The 18,851-nt window shown below is 38.1% G+C and overlaps 1 protein-coding gene across 14 annotated transcripts in view; it reads right to left on the bottom strand.

Annotated features, from left to right (window-relative positions):
* Nucleotides 1-18,851, bottom strand: part of epb41l3b (erythrocyte membrane protein band 4.1-like 3b) — a 67,583-nt gene that overhangs the window by 31,619 nt on the left and 17,113 nt on the right. For 11 of the 14 annotated variants that reach the window (XM_032566204.1, XM_032566202.1, XM_032566210.1 and 8 more), the window contains exons 2-10: nucleotides 13,486-13,661; nucleotides 10,353-10,496; nucleotides 5,477-5,581; nucleotides 5,192-5,234; nucleotides 5,027-5,102; nucleotides 4,585-4,803; nucleotides 3,282-3,369; nucleotides 846-890; nucleotides 185-337 (exon numbers count right to left, since the gene is read on the bottom strand). In XM_032566204.1, the coding sequence (XP_032422095.1) occupies nucleotides 185-337; nucleotides 846-890; nucleotides 3,282-3,369; nucleotides 4,585-4,803; nucleotides 5,027-5,102; nucleotides 5,192-5,234; nucleotides 5,477-5,581; nucleotides 10,353-10,496; nucleotides 13,486-13,650 (1,038 nt within the window). In that variant the 5' untranslated portion in view covers nucleotides 13,651-13,661. The remainder of the gene's footprint in view (nucleotides 1-184; nucleotides 338-845; nucleotides 891-3,281; nucleotides 3,370-4,584; nucleotides 4,804-5,026; nucleotides 5,103-5,191; nucleotides 5,235-5,476; nucleotides 5,582-10,352; nucleotides 10,497-13,485; nucleotides 13,662-18,851) is intronic. The other 3 variants (XM_032566207.1, XM_032566211.1, XM_032566214.1) reach the window with 1 other exon arrangement.

The raw sequence follows: 18,851 nt of genomic DNA, 5'->3' as shown, positions 1-18,851 counted from the left end.
CAGTGATAAATTATGAAACATTAACATTTCTACAATGCGATTTCTAGAATATTTGACAGAGTAGTTTCCATTTCACCTCCTCTTCCTCTGAAGAGGAAACCCAAATTTTCACATTTTAAGAACCTCTGGATTTATATTTCCTGAGAAATCATGGATGACTTTAGCGGTCTGTTGCGGTTTTTACCTCGCCGGGTCGGATTTTGATGTAAAAGTTGTTCCTTTTGTAGGAGATCTTGAGGATTTTGGGCCACGCGAACCTGTTGATCCTCAGCCTGTCTCTGTAGATGAGGAGGCCGCTTGCACAAACTCCCAGCATGATCTCTACGCCTTCAGAGTCCTGCGAAAACGACACGGTGAGAAAACACATGAACACACATCTGTTTCAGGAGGCTGGAGGAAAACCCACCCAACTGCATCACTCCCCTCTGTAATCCACAGCAAATAAACTTTCATAAACTCTTTGGTATGTACGGGAAGTGTTCAGGCGTCACAGCAGGAGAAAGTAGAAATGTAAAAGTAAAAGGTTTGTGGTGATGACAGGGGTTTGAGCAGGCAGGCATGGAGCGGAGTCAGGCGTGAGGTTCTCTAATCTCCTCTATGCACGCGGCGGTGACACTGAATGGCGGCTAGCGGGGCGCCGACTGGCAGCAGTGAAGGTTTTTAGGAAAAAAATAAAGATGATGCTCTTCACTGTACAAGCGTGAAATGGCTGGCTGAAACCAACGAGGGATCCAAATGGGAGCAACCAATCTCGAGTGATAAATGGGTTGTGTTGTGTGGAGCCATGCACCAGTGGAAAACACACTCACTCAGGTAGTGTAAGCACATGGAAAGCGGCCTCTTACCTCTCCCTCAGCTGGAGCCAAGCTTTCATAGAGATTCCCTACCAACTTTGCATTTCATGAGAGAGGAGAGAAGACAAAAGAGGAAGCTCTTCTGATATGTACATATTTTCTTGTGTATCAAAACTGTAACTAATGGAGGAGGCGCTGATCCCTGACGTCTATTCAGTTCGATCAAAGCCACTTCCTCATCTCTGTCATCTCGTCCGCATCGCTCACACACAGGCCCGTTCTGACTCTCAAAGCTCTTTTTGATAATCCGTTTTATGCTCTCTCTCTTTCCTGCCTGTTGTTCTGATGCTGCTTTTGATGCCGGTGGAAGAGAAACAGTAAAAGAATAAAAAATAAATAAATAAAAACAAACAAAAAAAAAGTCAAGCTGGGCTCCAGATCTTCTCTGGCAAACCCGCAGAGACGGCAGTGAGACGGTGTGAGTCGACCGGTGCAGAAGCGACGTTAAACGATGTCAAACCAAGGGGTTACCGTGGCAGCCATGATGTTTGTCAAGCAGGTGTGCTGTGAGGCATCACAAGTAACAGCATGGGTGAAATATGTGTGGGAAGAAACAGATAAAATATTTTTGGGACATTTCGTATTTAGGAACGATTTGTATCGGACTTCCTGACGAACCTCAACTCTTTACATCTAAAGCCTGTCTCATTAAGCATGACAAATTGAAATAAGTTTGATCATTTCCATGCTGATGATTAATTAATTTTTATTAATCATATAAAATTTTGTTTACAGAGACATCAAAATACATTTTATTTCTGGTTTCATGTGGTTTTTATTTTTGTTTTATTTATTGCTTTTGCTGATAATATATTTTTTAAAGATATATAAAATATCTTCTGGCTTCAGTGCTAAGTGTTCCTTACAAAATTAAAGTTTATTGATCTTCGAGAGGGCAAACGTGCATTATTAAGCCATTATTATTACTTTAAAATTGTCTCAAAACAACATTGTCATTTATTGCAATAAGTTCTCTGGACGCTTCATCACCCAGTAAAATTTGTTATTGTGACAGGCCTACTGATATCAGCTGTTGGTTTACTGGGATTTTAAGTCACTCAAACAAAAAATAAATAATAATAATTTAAAAAAAACAACTCCCTAGTTATATGTGTACATCTTGTGTAATTGGAATATAGTCTATGTACGTAATTTTTTTTAAGTAAGCAGAAGTTTTCCACTTTAACTTCAGGGTTTTTTTTTTTGTCATTTACAAATGTTGCTAAAGAGACTGTATTGGCTGCTGCAGTTTTCCCAGACAGCTTTGGATTCAGGAAAATGCTACACAAAGAGCAGCTGAATCACTAGTCATTAAATTTTATGATGTTCAAGAAAGTGTCTCAGTTTATGAAGGGGGAGAGCAACTTTTCCTAGACGTTTTCATCAAAAGATGATTAACATTTTAAGCCCAATTGTCCAATCACACCAAAACAAACAAAAGAAAAACAAAAAAGGAAAACATGCTTGTGTTTTCTTTCTACTGCACCAAAAAGCTGTGCATAAATATATTGTCAGCAGGAGCAACGTCTAGAGTTTCTCTGTAGCTGTGTTGAGTCAGATGAATGTAGAGAAGGATGGACAGATAAGACTGCAATGAATCAAATTTAGAGAAAAACTCGATAGTCCCCCACAAGCAAACTAACAAAGACATAATAAATACTTAAATAATGTATATAAAAAGATAAAAATGTAATTTTCCAGCCTGCTATCATCTAACAAGAGCAACACAAAAAGAGGGAGTGGTGCCGATATGTGACCGATTCTCTAAAAATGGCTGGAAAAAAAGGCAAATGGTTGTGACCCATGAGTAAGAACATGCTAATAAAACATGTTCATTTTATGTTGATGACCATGTGACCATGAGTCATGTAATGACCAGAGTGGACAAAGAAGGGGCAGCTGTAAACAATATTAACATAAAAAAACTTTTTTTTTTTTTTTTTAATGGATCAATATTTGATTTATCATGCTATTTATTAATATTCAAGAAAAATAAGTTCCTTTCAATTTAGCTCCTTGAACTCTGGAGTCCTTACAGGTAAACTAATATAGTTCGTACATTTAAAAAAAAAAAAAAAAGTCTAAAATTTTAGAAATAAATTACCCAAATTAAATGCTAGTTCTGGATAAGGAATAGCAACCTGCAAAAAAAGTACAAATTTCTTATAAAAAAAAAAAAAATACAACCGCCAAAAAATCTATGTACAGATTGTAGCTGCTGATTCTTTTCCCACACAAACAAAACCCAGAAAAGTATTTATCTGGATAACAATAACTTTTTATAAGAGTTACTTTTTACGTATTTTAAAATTAAAATACCAGTGCAGGTACTTTTTGAGTTCTATGTGTATTTCATTATTAATTCACCAGTGATAAAGTAAAAGACGGAATAATAAATCAGGAGTTACAACTTTGTCAGCTTGTTACCTTAGCATGATGGAGGTCAACCCCATACATAGACAGCTTTTTGGCATTTTCCAGGAAGTGGATTTCGGCTACAGCTGGTGTCATCCCCCTGCAGCAAAAACATAAAACAAATACTAGTTACCGAAATATCTTCGTGAATCAAAACAGAAAAACAATCGGTGCCTCTATATTTAAAATCCAACAGGTACAAATCAATGAATGAGGTTATTATCGCTGTAGTTTAAGATCAGATCCTCCATTTTATGCCGCATTTGTGCAGCAAATGAAAGCTTCACTTCTTAAAACTGTCAAACATTTGAATTTCATCACTGTGTTACTAATCTACTTACAAGTTTAACTTTTTTTAAACAATAAATTGTTTTAAGAGGATGCACATGTAAGATGATTGGCATTATTATTCGACTCCTTTCTAAGCTCTAAGAGTTTTGCACACAACTCATTATAATCCAGTGAAAATCAAGAACTAAGAGCAAAAAACCCCCACAAAGTTCATTGCTAAATCCTCTATTCTTTCTACAATTTATTTTGTATTATCTAAAGTATAAAAACTTCATGCTGTTAAAAACTAAGTCACAAATAATTCTTGGGAAACTGGATTATAAATCCTGTCCTCTGTGGATCATTTCCAAAGAAATACATTAAGTTTAAGTTACTCTTTTCAATGTATTAAGTGTATTTTTAATTCTTTCTACTTTGATCAGCGATGTCCAAAGTGTGGCCCAGGGGCCATTTGTGGCTGTCTAGATATTTGCTGTGGATTATAATTTTATTTGGCCCCTCGGTCCACAATTTGAGAAAGGAGTGAATTTGCGATTAATTTGAGAGTTGTCCAGACAAATAAAATCTTCTTAAACATTTGATAACTTGGATACAAGAAAAAGTATTTTTCTGTATTAATGTTCCTGTTTTCATTGATTACGCTTTGCTAAAACCAGCAAACACTACACGTTTGTTGAAAAAAAAAAAGAAGCTTTGGAAGATATTTTTGTCATTTAAAACAGCAACTGTGCAAGAGGATGTGTATATTTTGGATCAACAATGATTTACAGATTCCAAATTAAACTACTTTGCTGTATAATGCTGTATAACAGTATCTATACAGTATATTATTGAAGAGATGAAAACAACAAATGTCTTAAGAAATAAATCTTTAATTTAAAAAACTAAATGTGGCCATCGAGTGCTATCCACTTGACAATATTGGCCCAAATGGCAAAAAGTTTGACTACTGACTTAATCAATAAATGCTTTCATTGGGGGAATAAAGCATAACAAAACCATGGCTAAAGAGCCAGACACCAACTTGTAGGTCTTGTGGAGCTCCATGACCTTCTCCTCCAGCTCTTTGGTCTGGTTGGGTGCGAAGCGGATTTCGCTGATGTAGTCGCTGCCCAGCTCCTCCAGGTCGTAGTCTCCGAGTTCAGACTGCACCGTGTAGGAGCCCAGTAGCGTGTGGGTGGCAAAGGAACAAGGCAGGCGACCCGAAACGACGTCATCCCTCAGCTGCAAGCACAGGTAGTACCTGGGAGGAAATAAAAACAAACAGGTTTCAATACACGGCGATATTCTCATGTCGGACGGTTTAGCTCAAGCTCCAGAGCAGTATTAAATTTTTTTAATTAACTGCACCATGGATTGTGGTGGTCACTTAAATTCTCTTCCTAACAGAAGAATAATTAGTCCTAGAAATCAGTGATAATTAGAAAACATGATGCATAACCTTTTTAAATCAGCAGCTGACTCACCTTGTTATGTCCTCGCACAGTTGCGACGGGTCTGGCGGGTAAAACTTCACGTTAAAAGAAAAGTTCCAGGGTCCGTCTGCGACGCACAAAGAGTGAGAGATAATCACAGTTAGGATTTAGCAGGTTAGTGGTACAACAGGTTAGTCACTGGGATTTAAGACGTACTCCGGATCTGCTTCTTAAGCTCTTTGGAAGGGTCCAACCAATTCTGCAAAACCACAGAAGAAAAAAGTCACAACCAGTTTCTATACAAATTACATAAAGATATATTTCTTAAAAGTAGGAGATCTTAACTAGTGTGTCTCACTGACTTACTTTCAAAATGTGGTTTAGGAAGAGTTACTCAACTTCAGCTTGAATTATTATGTTATTGCTTGTAAACAACTTTATAGTTTCATAAGGGGGCCAGGGTCGGGGGTTGGGGTAACAAGTTAATTTCTTTCAGATTACCTTTTGACTCTCTATATCTCTGTATGTGATGCCAAAGTAGTCCTTCTCCAGCAGGTTGAGGTATTCACACACCTTATCAAGGAGCACTTGGCCTTTGGCTCGTTTCTGTGAGAAGAAAACCAAAAACTTGTTTTAAACTTGAATCAATTAATATATATCCTTGAAATATGTAAAGGTGATCTATTATGGTTCTTTGAACGGGTTAGGATAAGCCTTTGAGCGATACAAAACATGTTCACAACATTTTGGCACAAAATCATTCTTGATGAGATTTTAGTTTGCTCAGTTCTGCCTATTCTGAGCTGTTTTAGGGCATCCTGTCACTTTAAATCCAGATAAGCTCCTGCTGGCCACGCATATCAACTCAACGTTTACACTCACACATGAAAATGGATGCAAACAGACGCAAAATTATATACCTGTACATCTTTGAAAAGCAAAAGTAGAGCCTCCTGCTCAACCAACAAGAATCCAGCAAGTGGTTTCAACAACAAAACGCTTGTCTTTTCCAGCAGCCATTGTACAGCGCATACAGTAAACTGGGATTGCTTGGGTTGCTAGGTGACAGCGTAGTGTGACTCAACAATCAGGAAGTTTTTGAAACTGCTCATTTTCCAGACATAAAAAAACAGTAACTTTTTGCCAAAAAACGCTGAGTTTTTTAAGCAGTTGGGTTGTTTTTAGAAGAAGCTGAGACACAAATAAAAGTACGAAAACAAGCAAAAAGTGAATTTTGTATAACGGAAAAACACTCCTTTAATGTGTTTGATTGCCGTTTACTTTTCTTTTTAACCATTGCTTTTACGAGTGATGTTTCATTTATGTGATCAAAACATCTACACTTAAATTTTGAGAAAATTTTTTGTCTTTATACATGAAGAAGCACCCACACCTCCAAACTGCACATATAGCTCTGGAAAAAATGAAGAGCCCACTGCACTAAACCCTATTGAAAACCTCATGTTTTTTCCTCCAAATATTGATTTATGAACTCTTCCTGATTAAAATATTAGTATTGTTGTTTCTAAATGAAAATGAACTTGTTTGTTTTTTTTTTTTGCATTATTTGAGGTCTGAAAGCACTGCATCTTTTTCATTATTTTGACCATTTCTCATTTTCTGTAAATAAATACTCAGAAGGTAATCTGAATTTTTGCTTTGAATATCGGAGGAATGTTGTCAGCAGTTCATAGAATAAAAGAATAATGTTCATTTTACTCAAACATATACCTCTAAAACAGTAAAATCAGAAAAACGGATCTTTTTAAGTGGTCTCTTAATTTTTTACAGAGCTGTATTGGGTTGTACGTTAAACACAAATTATATTTATCACGATAAAGAGAACATGGAAAACACATGCTGTCCACTCGATTGGAAAATATCACATACAGACAGAATAAAATGTAAAAAGAGAAAACTTATCAGGATTATGAACAGAATTTTAACTCTACTGGTTGCAGGAAAACAATCCTACCCAATCATCTCTAAGGAAGTCAACACAGTCATGTCAGATGACTTCTGCCCAACCTCTACAACTTGAAGCCGGCTGTACAGACACGCAAACAAAAAACGCTTTGATGTACAAAACCTCTCGGATCAGTCAAGCAGCTATGGAAAAGATAAGGACCCAGTCACCAGAGTAAGCAAGTGGTGAACTGTCTGGATGTCTTCGCCAAGGGAAAACAAAAGCAAGCTGGAAGGTAAACTGACCTCAGATCAGATGAGGAACATTGATCTTGGTCAACTGTGTCTAAACATAGAACGTAAACAGGAACAGACTCACAGTGATCTTGTAGGAGAAGTGAGACTGCACAGTCAGACACTTATTTGGAAAACAAAATACCCAATTTTTTCATAACCCGTTTCATCTGAAGGCGCTTTCTACATAAGACGTTGCACAAACAGAAAGTCAGCAAATATAGTTTTACATTTCTCAGCTGAACCACATTATACATTTAAGATGCTTGACTAATAGTGGCTATAAATATAGAGAATTATTACGATACTTTCATCCTGTACAGTCACAAACTATCCAGTAAGTACAAAAAAAATGTCTGAAGGTAGAAAGACCTTCACAAATTTAATGTCATCATCTAGGAGATGTCGGGGATTTCATTTTCCCTCTATCACAACCTAACAGAGTGAGAAGTGCAGCTGTGGGAGCTTCAGCAGCTCCGTGTCGCAGAAAATAATAGGAAACGATTAGCCTGGACTGCTTCCCACAGGGGCCAGCTGAGCTGAGCTGGAAAACTACAAGGTCAGGGGGATAAAAGTGTCAAGACTTGACGTCCCGGACCATCTCAGATGGGGGATGGAGGCTGGGAGGAGGAAGCCTCTCTGGTAATTAGTTTTCCAACCTCAGCTGGACTGGTCCTGTCTCATCTCTGCTGGGTTTAAACTGAGCTGGGAGGAGGATTCAATGAAGATGACTACACACAATAACACATCTTCACAATTCAAAAAAAGAAGAAAAAGAAAAAAAACAATAAAAAATTTAATGTATGTTAGTATTCGAGCCTCATGTCTTCTCTTGTCAAGCCCAGCTCATTTAAAAAAAAGAATACACACAGTATTGGTTTCAGAAACGTTTTCATCCACATGAATCCATTAAAATCCACCCCTGTTGTTTTAAACATGCCAGTCCCATAGGGGGCAGTGTAGCACAAAGCTAAAGCCTATGTCAGCCAATCAGATTGCTTCAAAACAAACACAACTTTCTGCTAGAAATTAAACATGGTGCCAGGAGGTTCATTTGTGTGGACAGACATACAGGTTGGACTGCTTTTAAATAGAGTATTGGAATATAAAGTTATTGAAAAACAAAACAATGTCAATCAGATATGATGTTAAAGCAACTCTGTTCATCATAACTTGTCAAGATCAAGATCATGAATGCTCTTAAAGGGCCGGTGGTGTCAGAATGTGTTAATAAAACCTATTCACAAAATATCAATGAATTCTTAAAATTAAATGATATTATTTAATATCTTTTCAGTCCCTCCAGGATTTCGTGATTCGTTCTGTGATTTTTTTTGCAATAAAAATCAAAGTGTTTGTGGAACTAATCTGGAAATATTTGCAAAAAAATGCTATTTTTTATTACTCGCTGCATAGATCATGGACAATAATCTGACATCAATTAAGGCTGAGGCAGCTGTTTAGTACTAGTGAGAAATTTTGACAATTTTTCAGAAAAATCTGCAATAAACTCCCAATTATTAGCACAAAAAAGTGCAGGGATTTGTTGATTTTGCATGAATTTCCATGATAATTCTCAAGAAGCTGTAGGAACTGATTGATATGATTTGGCAATAAGCAGATAAAAACTGCATAGATTTGATTGACAACATAATATTTAAGTAGACTTAGTGTTTAGTCTAGAATCTAAAGAGCCATATAAGAAGGTATGTTGGGCCGGATTTGGCCCATCGGCCTTGAGTTTGACACATGGGATGTAGATAGATTGGCACAGATTGTAATGTGTGGATCCCCAAATTTCCATTTTCCTCATGTACACACACAAACACAAATATTGAGTTTTATCAAATCTCCACTTTCGTTGGTTTGGTTTTTAGGGACATAAAACAGAGTTTTTGTGTGGATGAAAGGCAAAATGCGTAAAAATGTATTCTACCTTTAAACTGAAAATGAAACTACAGGAAATTCCTACAACAAATTAAAATGCAGTATCCGGGTGTGCTGTGGTGGCGCAGGGGTTAAGCACAACCCACGTATGGAGGCCTTGGTCCTCGACGTGGCTGTCGCAGGTTCGATTCCCAGCCTGCCGCATGTCTTCCCCTTCTCTCATTACCCCCTTTCCTGTCAGTTAACTATCAAACAAAGGCCACTAGAGCCAATAAAACCTTTAAAAAAAAATGCAGTATCGGTCTCAAAGGTGCAAAGATAAATAAGCAATATTTCCTACTATTTTACTGTGGTGGGACATCACAGCAAAGTTTCTCAGCACCGCAACAGGAACAGTCGGCTAACCTCGGCATCCAACCCCCTGCTGAGGAGGAATCTGCTTAATAAAAAGGTTTGCAGTCTGAGCTCCTGTTCAGCCTGGACACATCCGAGAAATCTTCTAAGGTTTTCTGTCTCCAATCTTGGAGAAAAGCTCAAAGGAGCTTTAGTGAAAGCAGCATTAGTGAAATGCCAAACAAAAGTCTCATTTATTCCTGATACAGTGAGGATTCAAGAGAAAGATTAACTTTACAGGCAGAGAGAGGTTGTTATGTTGTGAAGCTCAAATTCACACATTTAAAAGGATAAAGCTTTTTCTGTTTCAGGCTTAAGTTGAATCAATACAACTGTAGAGCTCAGTTTGTCTCATTTAAAGCTTCTTATTTAAGACAAAAAGACAGAAGTTTATCATTTATGTCTTTTTCACAGCAGCTCTGATGTGCTGAAGTGCCCCATGAGGAGCTTTTTCCCCAGACAAAACAGAAAAACTAAGGGCAATACATCACAAGAAGTGACTCTCAGTGGACAAATGTAAAGGTGCAAGTCTATAAAATCACAGATACTGTAAATCAGCGTCCTTAATGCATTTGGCTGCCAAACCTGTCCTGCTAAAATGTCATGAAATTTTACGCTTGGGTAGAACAAAGCCGTAGCGTTGACCCGTCAAACCGTCAGTTACCAAAACCACACTTCCCCTCAAAAAAAAAAAAAATTATAAAAGCGCAAGAGGGGTCAGTTCAAGCCCGCTGGACTACGCACAGCGTAAAAAGCTTGTGAAAAATTATTCCACATCTTAAAACTGCTGGAGGGTTAATGAAAACAAAACCTCTCTTTACTCTCTTACAATGGCCTCTACGCTGCTGCAAACCACATTATTAAAAACATTTAACCTCTGTCACCTGCAAAGACTCACCTCCACGTTGACGGAGTAGTCGGAGCCGTCCAGCAGCGTGATCTTACATTGCATCATCTTCACCTTCTTCACGCCCCTCAAGGGAGACCTGGACAAACGACTGGTGGACGACCTGTGGGACTCCTGGTCCTCCTCCTGTTGCTCCTGATGGAAAGGGAACAAGTGCAAAACTTTTATAAATCCATAAGTATTTCTACTGGGGACTAGAATTCTTGGTTCAAAGCTTCTGTGTGCTATTAAAGTCAGATACAGAAAATTAATTCTCATCTTTTCTAGTGTAAAATGTACTCCAAGCACAATGCTTGTGTGCTTAGCAGTGTCTGTTTCCTACAAAAAAAGCCACTGAAGCATCATTTGCTCCCAATACTTTCCAAGTTTGGAGTTTTGTGTTCTTTTTCCATCTCTCTTTCATGTCACAGTAAAAGCAGATGGTCTGCCGGCGGTTTCTAACTCTAAAAAGTGAGTCATTCCTTTAAATTGTTGCCACATATCTAATCTAGCACTAAATTACAATTTCCTCTCACATTTTAAAATGCTTCAAAAGCCCAGACAAAAACTCTTCTGTTGCCATTTTATTGTGTAAATGTCCTCGCCTGGATTGTCACTTCAAGTTATCTTTGAGGAAAGGATAAAACAAAAACAATTTGTGTCACATTCCTGAAGCTATAAATAACTGAGACCATGCCGGAAATTTAATGAGTTCCCACGGAGAGGAGCTTGAGGTGTACCTCAGTTTTTTAAAAAGAGAAAATCCACTTTTCCACTTGACCGAACACAAGGCCCTTCCTAACTGAATGTATCCTGAAAAACGAGCTTTAGTGTCGTCTTCATTTCTCATCTCGCATCTTGGGTTATATCAATCAGCTTGCTCTGAGTTTTCACTGAAACTCATGTGGACAAACCGTCCAGGCAGAGCCCAAACACAGCAGGATATTACTTGGAGACAACAAAAATGTGAAAGTTTCACATAAATAGCTAAACTTTTCACAAAAACAAATTTTGTTGGACAATAAATTATTCCAGAAACTGCTGCGATAAATAATAATTTTGTTGTTTTGAAACCATTTTCAAATAATATATTCAAAATGGCATAATAATTCAAGTCCACCATTTCAAAAGCCAACAAACTTTGAGTTTGTAAAGAACCCTTGATACAGGAAATTGACTTTATTTTAAATATCCAAAATAACCAAAACTGAAACCATAAATAAAATGGATTATGAAGTGTCTATAAACTAAACTGCCCTTTAAAAATGATCAGAATTGAAATGATGAAACACATTTACATTTTTTTTATCTTGCGTTTAATTAATTGATAGTTTATTGCAAAAGGCTTGTAAATATCTAAGACTGTTTTACAGATGAGGTTGATTAATGTCTGATGAGCAGAGATGCTGCAGATGAATGAAATCGCAGCAGAAAAACTGTTGCGGGAGCCACTTCCTGGGGGATACGCGCCCTTGGCTGGAGTGTGTTTCACAGGGACGACAGACGGCGCAGTGCCGGAGCGCTGGGATTTTCCTCCGGCTCGTTGACAGTTTACACCATGGCAACAGCAGCAGTGCATCATCCATCAGAGGCTCTTTAGTGCAGCCCTGAACATTTCAGAGCGCAGCTTACCAAGGAGCAGGACGTTATCAGGAAGAGGAAATAAAACTGGTTCAGTTTGGTCTGCTTTGAATATTCATGGAGAAAAAACACTGTTAAACATATGGCGTATTCTAATCAGGCACGTCAAAGGGCAACAAATCAGAGAATGATTGGACGACAAATACTAGTGAGACTAGAACATTTACATCAGTGGTATCCAAACTTTTTGCACCAAGGGTCAAAATCCCAAAGTTGAAATTACTCAGGAGCCAGATTTTATTTTTTTCCCCCAATTAAAAAAAATATTACTAAGAATTATTTCTCTTTTACCTGCAAAATAACAAATAAACTGTAATATTTTGCGTTTACCCTAAGATTTACAGCCATTTAACTTTTTAGACTTATTATTTTTCCATTTTTGAAGTCCATAAAATGTTTTTAGTTTATCCCCAACAATGAAAATACGATTTTTCTTCTGCAAACTTTGCTGTATTTAGCCAAATATAAGGAATGGGTGTGACCAGGTTTAAGTTTTTAGTAAAAACTCGCCAGTTTGTGGCACAACTCATTATGAGATAAAAAAAGAAAAAATGGAGGATATAACCATCATCATCATGTCATACTTAAGTGTTTTTTAAAGCTAAACTATGCGACTTACAAAATAGTGATGTGTCAGAGCTTAACGACAGTTTATAATGGGAATATATAATGTGTTCAAAACCTTAGATACTAAAAGAATATGTCTAAGCTCCTTTTTTCAACTTTTTAAAGTACATTTCAAGATCCTGCAGGGAATCCACAGAATAATACTTTTTAAATATCATACTGTGACAGTATAAGAGTCAGTTCTTTTAAAACACACAGTGATTAGAAATTATTTTTCCTAAAAAAAGATCATTTTCTGAAACTAAAATCCAGCCTTGCCAATGGATTTTTGTGGAAGACGGGGATTTTCTTGTGAAGATGAAAAGTTATGAATCGTCCTTAAAATAAAGTCAAGCTTACATGGTTTTACTTATTCAGATGTATTTAGTCATTTTAAGAACAATTATTCAATCTAAAACTATCATCCCCTGAAAGAAGTTGAGCTTTGCACTTCCAAAGTGCAACTTCAGTGGCTCCGTTTAGTCACTGCTCCCACAGTCAGGGAGTCGCTGTGTCAACCTGTTGGAATCCAGTTCAGAAATAAGAAATATCCAAATGTTGCAAATTGTAGCCAAATCACATGTTTATTTCTTGGAGAAATAAATGAATGGAGCAGCAGCTAAAAGAAAAGCTGGCTCCATCAGATTTGCGGGTCGTAACAATAGAGGAGGACACTGAAATCATGCCGTCACCACAATTTCCATTTTCCTCACAAAGAACTGATTCATTCTGGAGTAATCATGTTGTGAAATGTTTCTTTTATTTAAATGGATTAACACGGTTTATCTAAAATATGAAAGCTGTTTATTGATATATTCAAGGTTAAACCTTTGCTTTGTGTGTTTTCATGTTACGTCTGAGTACGTTCCAAGGACGTGGGGAACATGAGGAGGCTGACCTGTTCTTTCCTGGCCGGGGTGCTGTGTCCAACTGCAGCTGGAAGCTGCTCCGGCTGGTTCTGGGGCGAGGCAGGGTCCGCCGCTGCTTTACTTTTCCCCTTCTCTGCCTCCTTCTTCGCCTGCGGCTGTTTGGCCTCAGAGTCTGCGCCCGATTCAGTTGTCATGGTAAATCACACTGCAGTGGAGGGGAAAAGCAGGGTACAGGAGAAAACCCTGAGTCAGTCGACAGTTTATGAAATGATAAAGTGTCTCTTTAACGGCCTGTCCACAGATGAGCTTCCCTCTGATGCAAATGCAGGGATGCCTAAATATTGGCTGACAGCAGAAAAAAAGACCAAACAGACATTTTTAAAGTGTCTTTTTGACGATGTCTGCCATTTGGTTTGCACAAAGGTTTTCTTGCTTAAATAGGGCCAAAACACAGGAGCTATAGGCTTTAAACTCAATTAGGAATCTTGACTCTATATTGGTAATAATGCTAGTATTAGCATTACCCAACCCATTTAACTTAAGTTTAGGTATTAGCCTTCTATTATTGCTAATAACCTAGTAACACTATCTGCTATGTTAAACACAGCTCATGATACAGTCATGCTATTTTTATGTCAACTATCATTAACTAACATGCTACAAATTAAGTAATAATATCCTAGCTAACAGCTATGGTATCCTAGCAAGCAGATACTGTTAGATATGGCATCCTATCTAGCAATCAATCAATCAATCAAATTTTATTTGTATAGCACATTTCAGCAGCAAGGCATTTCAAAGTGCTTTACATCATATCAAACACAGAAACACAAAGTCATCAAGTGGGGGGTTCTTGCTCTTGCATCCATAAAAGGTTTACCGGTTACACTCCCACTGTGTTATATGGAACGAAATACCTGTTGGTATTTTTATTCCCACTCACGCTCACAATCACACAGTTTAAAATGATGTAAACAGCCTTTCAATGGGCTTGCGGCACGAGGCTCCGTACGCATCTTTCACAGAATTTCGAGCAGGGACTCCGTCGTCCCTCACGGATTTTTAGCATGCTAGCAGAAGATAGCATAGCTAACACATGTCTCCTGTCAGACTTTTAAAAGTTAGCACCCAGTATGTTATCCCATCTATTAATCTACTACCAGTTTATATAGCATCACTTTTTACTACAAAACTGAACTAAAATGATTGCAAATGGCAAAAATTTATTTGTTTTTGTAAACAAACAACTCTAAATGTTTTTACCTATATACTAGAAGGATTGATTATGCCAGTTTAACCATTTCTTCTCCATGTACAATTCTCTTTATGTTTGGAAAACAACGGCAATTTGAGCATATTATGGATGTCAAACCTTATTTGATTTTAATTAAGCACAAAACAGTGCATCAAAGCAGATGTTTTGAAGTCTTTTGTGAAGACTTGCGGATCACTGACATCAGAGATCATTAAGGGAATGTACACCAATTTAGATTTATGACCAGTTAAGTACTTCTCCTCTAATTCTCTCATGAATACAAATGAATTAATTCAAAGCAAATTAAATAAAATGAAAAGATGTACTTGTCTTTCAATAATATATGAAGACAGAGAGATAGAGAGGAAAAGAAGACAGAAGGACAATGTGTAGAAGGACATGAATGGATGGATAAATGGACAAATAATTTTTTGAGAATTAAATAGTGAATAAAAATCAGGAAATACAAATATTTTTAAATAGTTTCTTCTCTTTTTTCTTACGAAAACCCCAAAAATAAAACTCCAGACTGTTCCAGAACATCATCTACTTTTGGCTTGTTTTAAAGCCAGACAAGTTCCACACAAAAAGCATTTGCAGTATTTTTTAAAAATTATAACAAAATTAGTTTACAATAGACTTAGTCTTTGTGTATCATCACTATTTCCAGTGTGAGAAGATTAAAGAACACGCTAAATACACTGGATATGAGCCCTTACTGTGCAGAATGTTTACCTAAAGGAATCTGAAGTATCGTCTTTCATAATTTAACCTTTTCTTTTCTGAAACACAAAGAGGCACAGATGTGGCGAGAAGACCTTCAATCCTGGTTTTCGAGAAGCCGGGACAGATTTCAGTAAGTTGCTGGGGAGAGGAAGGGGTGCGTTTCTGTACCCCTGTGTGTTGCTTCACACTCCACATCTATGCTGGGGTTGGTAGTACAAATGCCTGTCATTCTGCTGCTGGCCTGTTTCTCCCGCAGCTCTATTTATAGGGACGTGTTTTTACCCTCGGGGTGGGAGGACCTCTGACTTCCAGCCGTCAACAACATTTTGGAACGAGGTGATCCCCGAAAATGTCAACGTGCGCGTCAAAACCCAGAAGGTTCGCATTATTTTTTAAATGATGCAGGAGTAGCAACTACGTCTCATCAATGTTGGCCATCTTCAATCCATGAATTCATTATGCTACACATTAATTTGGTTCATCTTACTCGCTTCATGTTCTGTAATGGGGGATTATTTTTAAAGACATATTCCCTAATGAGCTGCTTCCTTGAATCCCACGGGAATTAATTAAAACAAGGATTGTTTGGAATCAAGACGCCAAAGAACTCGACTACAGCAAGCGATTAAACGTTGACTGAAAGTAGCAATAAATCTCGAGTCTTGAGGGAAGCCAGAAGTATGAATTTTCATTTCCAAGGGTCAGTGAACGCAACATGCTGATCTGACTCTTGTCAACCTTCGATGCTATAAAACCCCTATAAAGATTATCGGATCCAGACAACAAGCCTGACTCAAATCAATGCGAAGGAATCACTGAGCCAAAAGATCCACATTCCAACCCTGACTTTCAAAAAAATAAAAAATTTAAGGCAGCATTGAGGTGAACTCAGTCAAAATTAGCAATCGTAGCCTCTGCTTCCTCGTGTCACGTAGAAACCAGCTGACAGTTGACCTTTGCATCCATTAACCCCCGCAAGAAACAGGAACTATGGAGGGAGGGGTGAGAGGAACATCTTAGCACCATAGAAATTGAAGAAGAATACGTTCAGTCACTGGTGACAGGCGCTCTTCACAGGGCCACACAAGAGCATGAACACTAGTCCTGTGTGTTGCTCCTCGCCATGGGACCGCCGCATACATTGTGCACTGAAAAGCTGCATTCACAACGCAATTAATGCCTTTGATTACAGACGATTGTTTAATATTAAGTACAGACAAAGGTAAATTTAGTAAATGCTTGCTTGAGAAAACATTTACCATGCAAGTTTACTGAATGTTTTGCTGTTTTGAAGCTTCTCAAGAACACAGGAAAGTTTCACATCTAATTAACTCGGATCTATAATTGTGGAAAGGAAACTCTACTTGTAAAAGAAGAGCAACTATTTCTACAGCTTATGAAATAAAGCGGTCCTGTTTGGTTCACTTTAACTGAACTCTGGTTCGTTTGTCTGGACAGTTTGGTTTGTTTGGGGAGGCGTGATTGTCTAATCAAACTCTGATGCGGACAAAAAAAACAAAACTCTCATCCGCATAAAAACCTCGGTCTCTTATGTGAACGCCTTGTGGACCAAGTCTACAGGTACAGCGCAAGGCATTGTGGGTAAATACACCAAGATGTTCAGGTTATTAAAACGTTATCTGCTTCAGCCCCTTTGGTGTTACAAGAACGCAAACAGAGAAGAGACAGATGTTGCCTTCAAAATCAAAGCAGTAACCACTTTAAGGAGATGCAATTAAAGATTTTTCTGCTGACCGTTTGTTGTGTCCCAGAGGTTTATATAGGGCCAAATAGGATTAAATGAATCCGGTGCATCATTCACTCATTTGGAAGCAATAAGATTGTAGTTTATTTTTTCCCCCACACTCTGCTGCCGCAGCTTAAATCCAACATTGACAACTTGCATGGAGACTTTTCACTAACTGACTTCTCCTGAGTCAGTGTAGCCTAATTGTAAGTTGGTTATTAAAGCAGGACCAGAGGAAGGCGGATAGTGGATAATATTCCTCTGATGAGACTTATCCACGTTAACAGGAGGAGTAAATTCACAGTGACTGGCACCGCTGACACACCATTAGCTGGACGTCACTTTAGTGTCCTTCCTAACGCTGTGGCGGAGGCTGATCGGAATGAAGCTCCATTACATAATTGGTCACTGACACTAAATGTGCCGTCCATGCATGTAAACCTCCATTTTAAGCTCCACTTGCGATTGTTCTGCATACTGCTGGAAAGCGGCCCGTCGCGTGCATGTCAACCCGCATGCGTTCATGTGAGGAACGTGGGCGCTGCCATCTGTGCTGGCCGCCATTAGCCAACTAAGTCACAGCTGGACCGGTCTCTGCCAATCCAGCCCCTCCCCCCGGCAGGGGGGGAGAATACTTGTCGTTTTTTGACACGCCGAGACCCATCCTGAGCAGGCCTGAAGTCCATGTTGAGAACCCGTCTGCATGGCTGCAGGACGGACAGCTGTCACACCAAAGGCCTGCTGTAACAGGAAACCGCCAGGCTGCGCTGGACGCTCAAATATGACAACTGTTCAGCAGCCAAAGGTCTAACTCTTTCTTAAATAAGTGCAACACTTATTGGAAACAAGGTTAATTTGCAATATTTGTTAGGATTACTGATAAATACAAATACAGCTCTGGAAAAAAGCTGTATTCTGGCATTAGAGTCCACTGCATTAAACTCCATTGAAAACCTCATGGTTATCCTGAGTTAAATTAAATTTTACCAATATTAAAATATTGGTAATAGCATAATAATGTAAGTACGCCCTCTCAAAGATTAACAAACGTTAATTTCTGATTAACGTTTAACACTGGAACTGGAAGTAAATATTAAAATTAATAAACAAAACACCAGGATAAAAAGGATACTAAGTCTCTGTAAACAAAATTATCTTTCAAGAAAAAAAAAGCAGGCTTGTTGAGATCAAAACACCAAACTGAAGACTTTTATCATCCAGGTTTTTGTAGAAAGTGAGAGAACGTTATTATTATTATTTTGTGACAATACTTCTGTGCATGGAAGTCTGATTGCAATCGCATCATTCAGTGTAAGAACGACCATTAAAAAAACTGAGGAAAGAATTGAGCATTAAGACCTGCTGCGTGAGCGAAACCTTAAATAACCTCCAGGCATCTCCATGGTTCAGTCCTGCCTCTTTAAACTCAGATTTAAAACAACTCAGGTCTGTTTTCAGCGCAGTAAATGGAACTTTCTATAAAACCAGCAAAGATAATTCATTACTCAATCACGGCTAAACACAGGGAAAAGTGACTCAGCAGAAAAACCTGCAGGGCTTTCTCCACACAGTCAAAAAAAAAAGTTCACTGGGAATTTATGGAAGCCATTCCTGCAGTAGTCTGGCTTTAAATAAGGAACCAGCAAAAGAAAACAGAGTCTAGATGA

This window comes from Xiphophorus hellerii, chromosome 6 (genome assembly GCF_003331165.1).
Source record: "Xiphophorus hellerii strain 12219 chromosome 6, Xiphophorus_hellerii-4.1, whole genome shotgun sequence".
Classification (NCBI taxonomy): Eukaryota; Metazoa; Chordata; class Actinopteri; order Cyprinodontiformes; family Poeciliidae; genus Xiphophorus; species Xiphophorus hellerii.
Note: the sequence above shows the minus strand (reverse complement) of the source record. Positions and strands in the feature narration are given on the sequence as shown.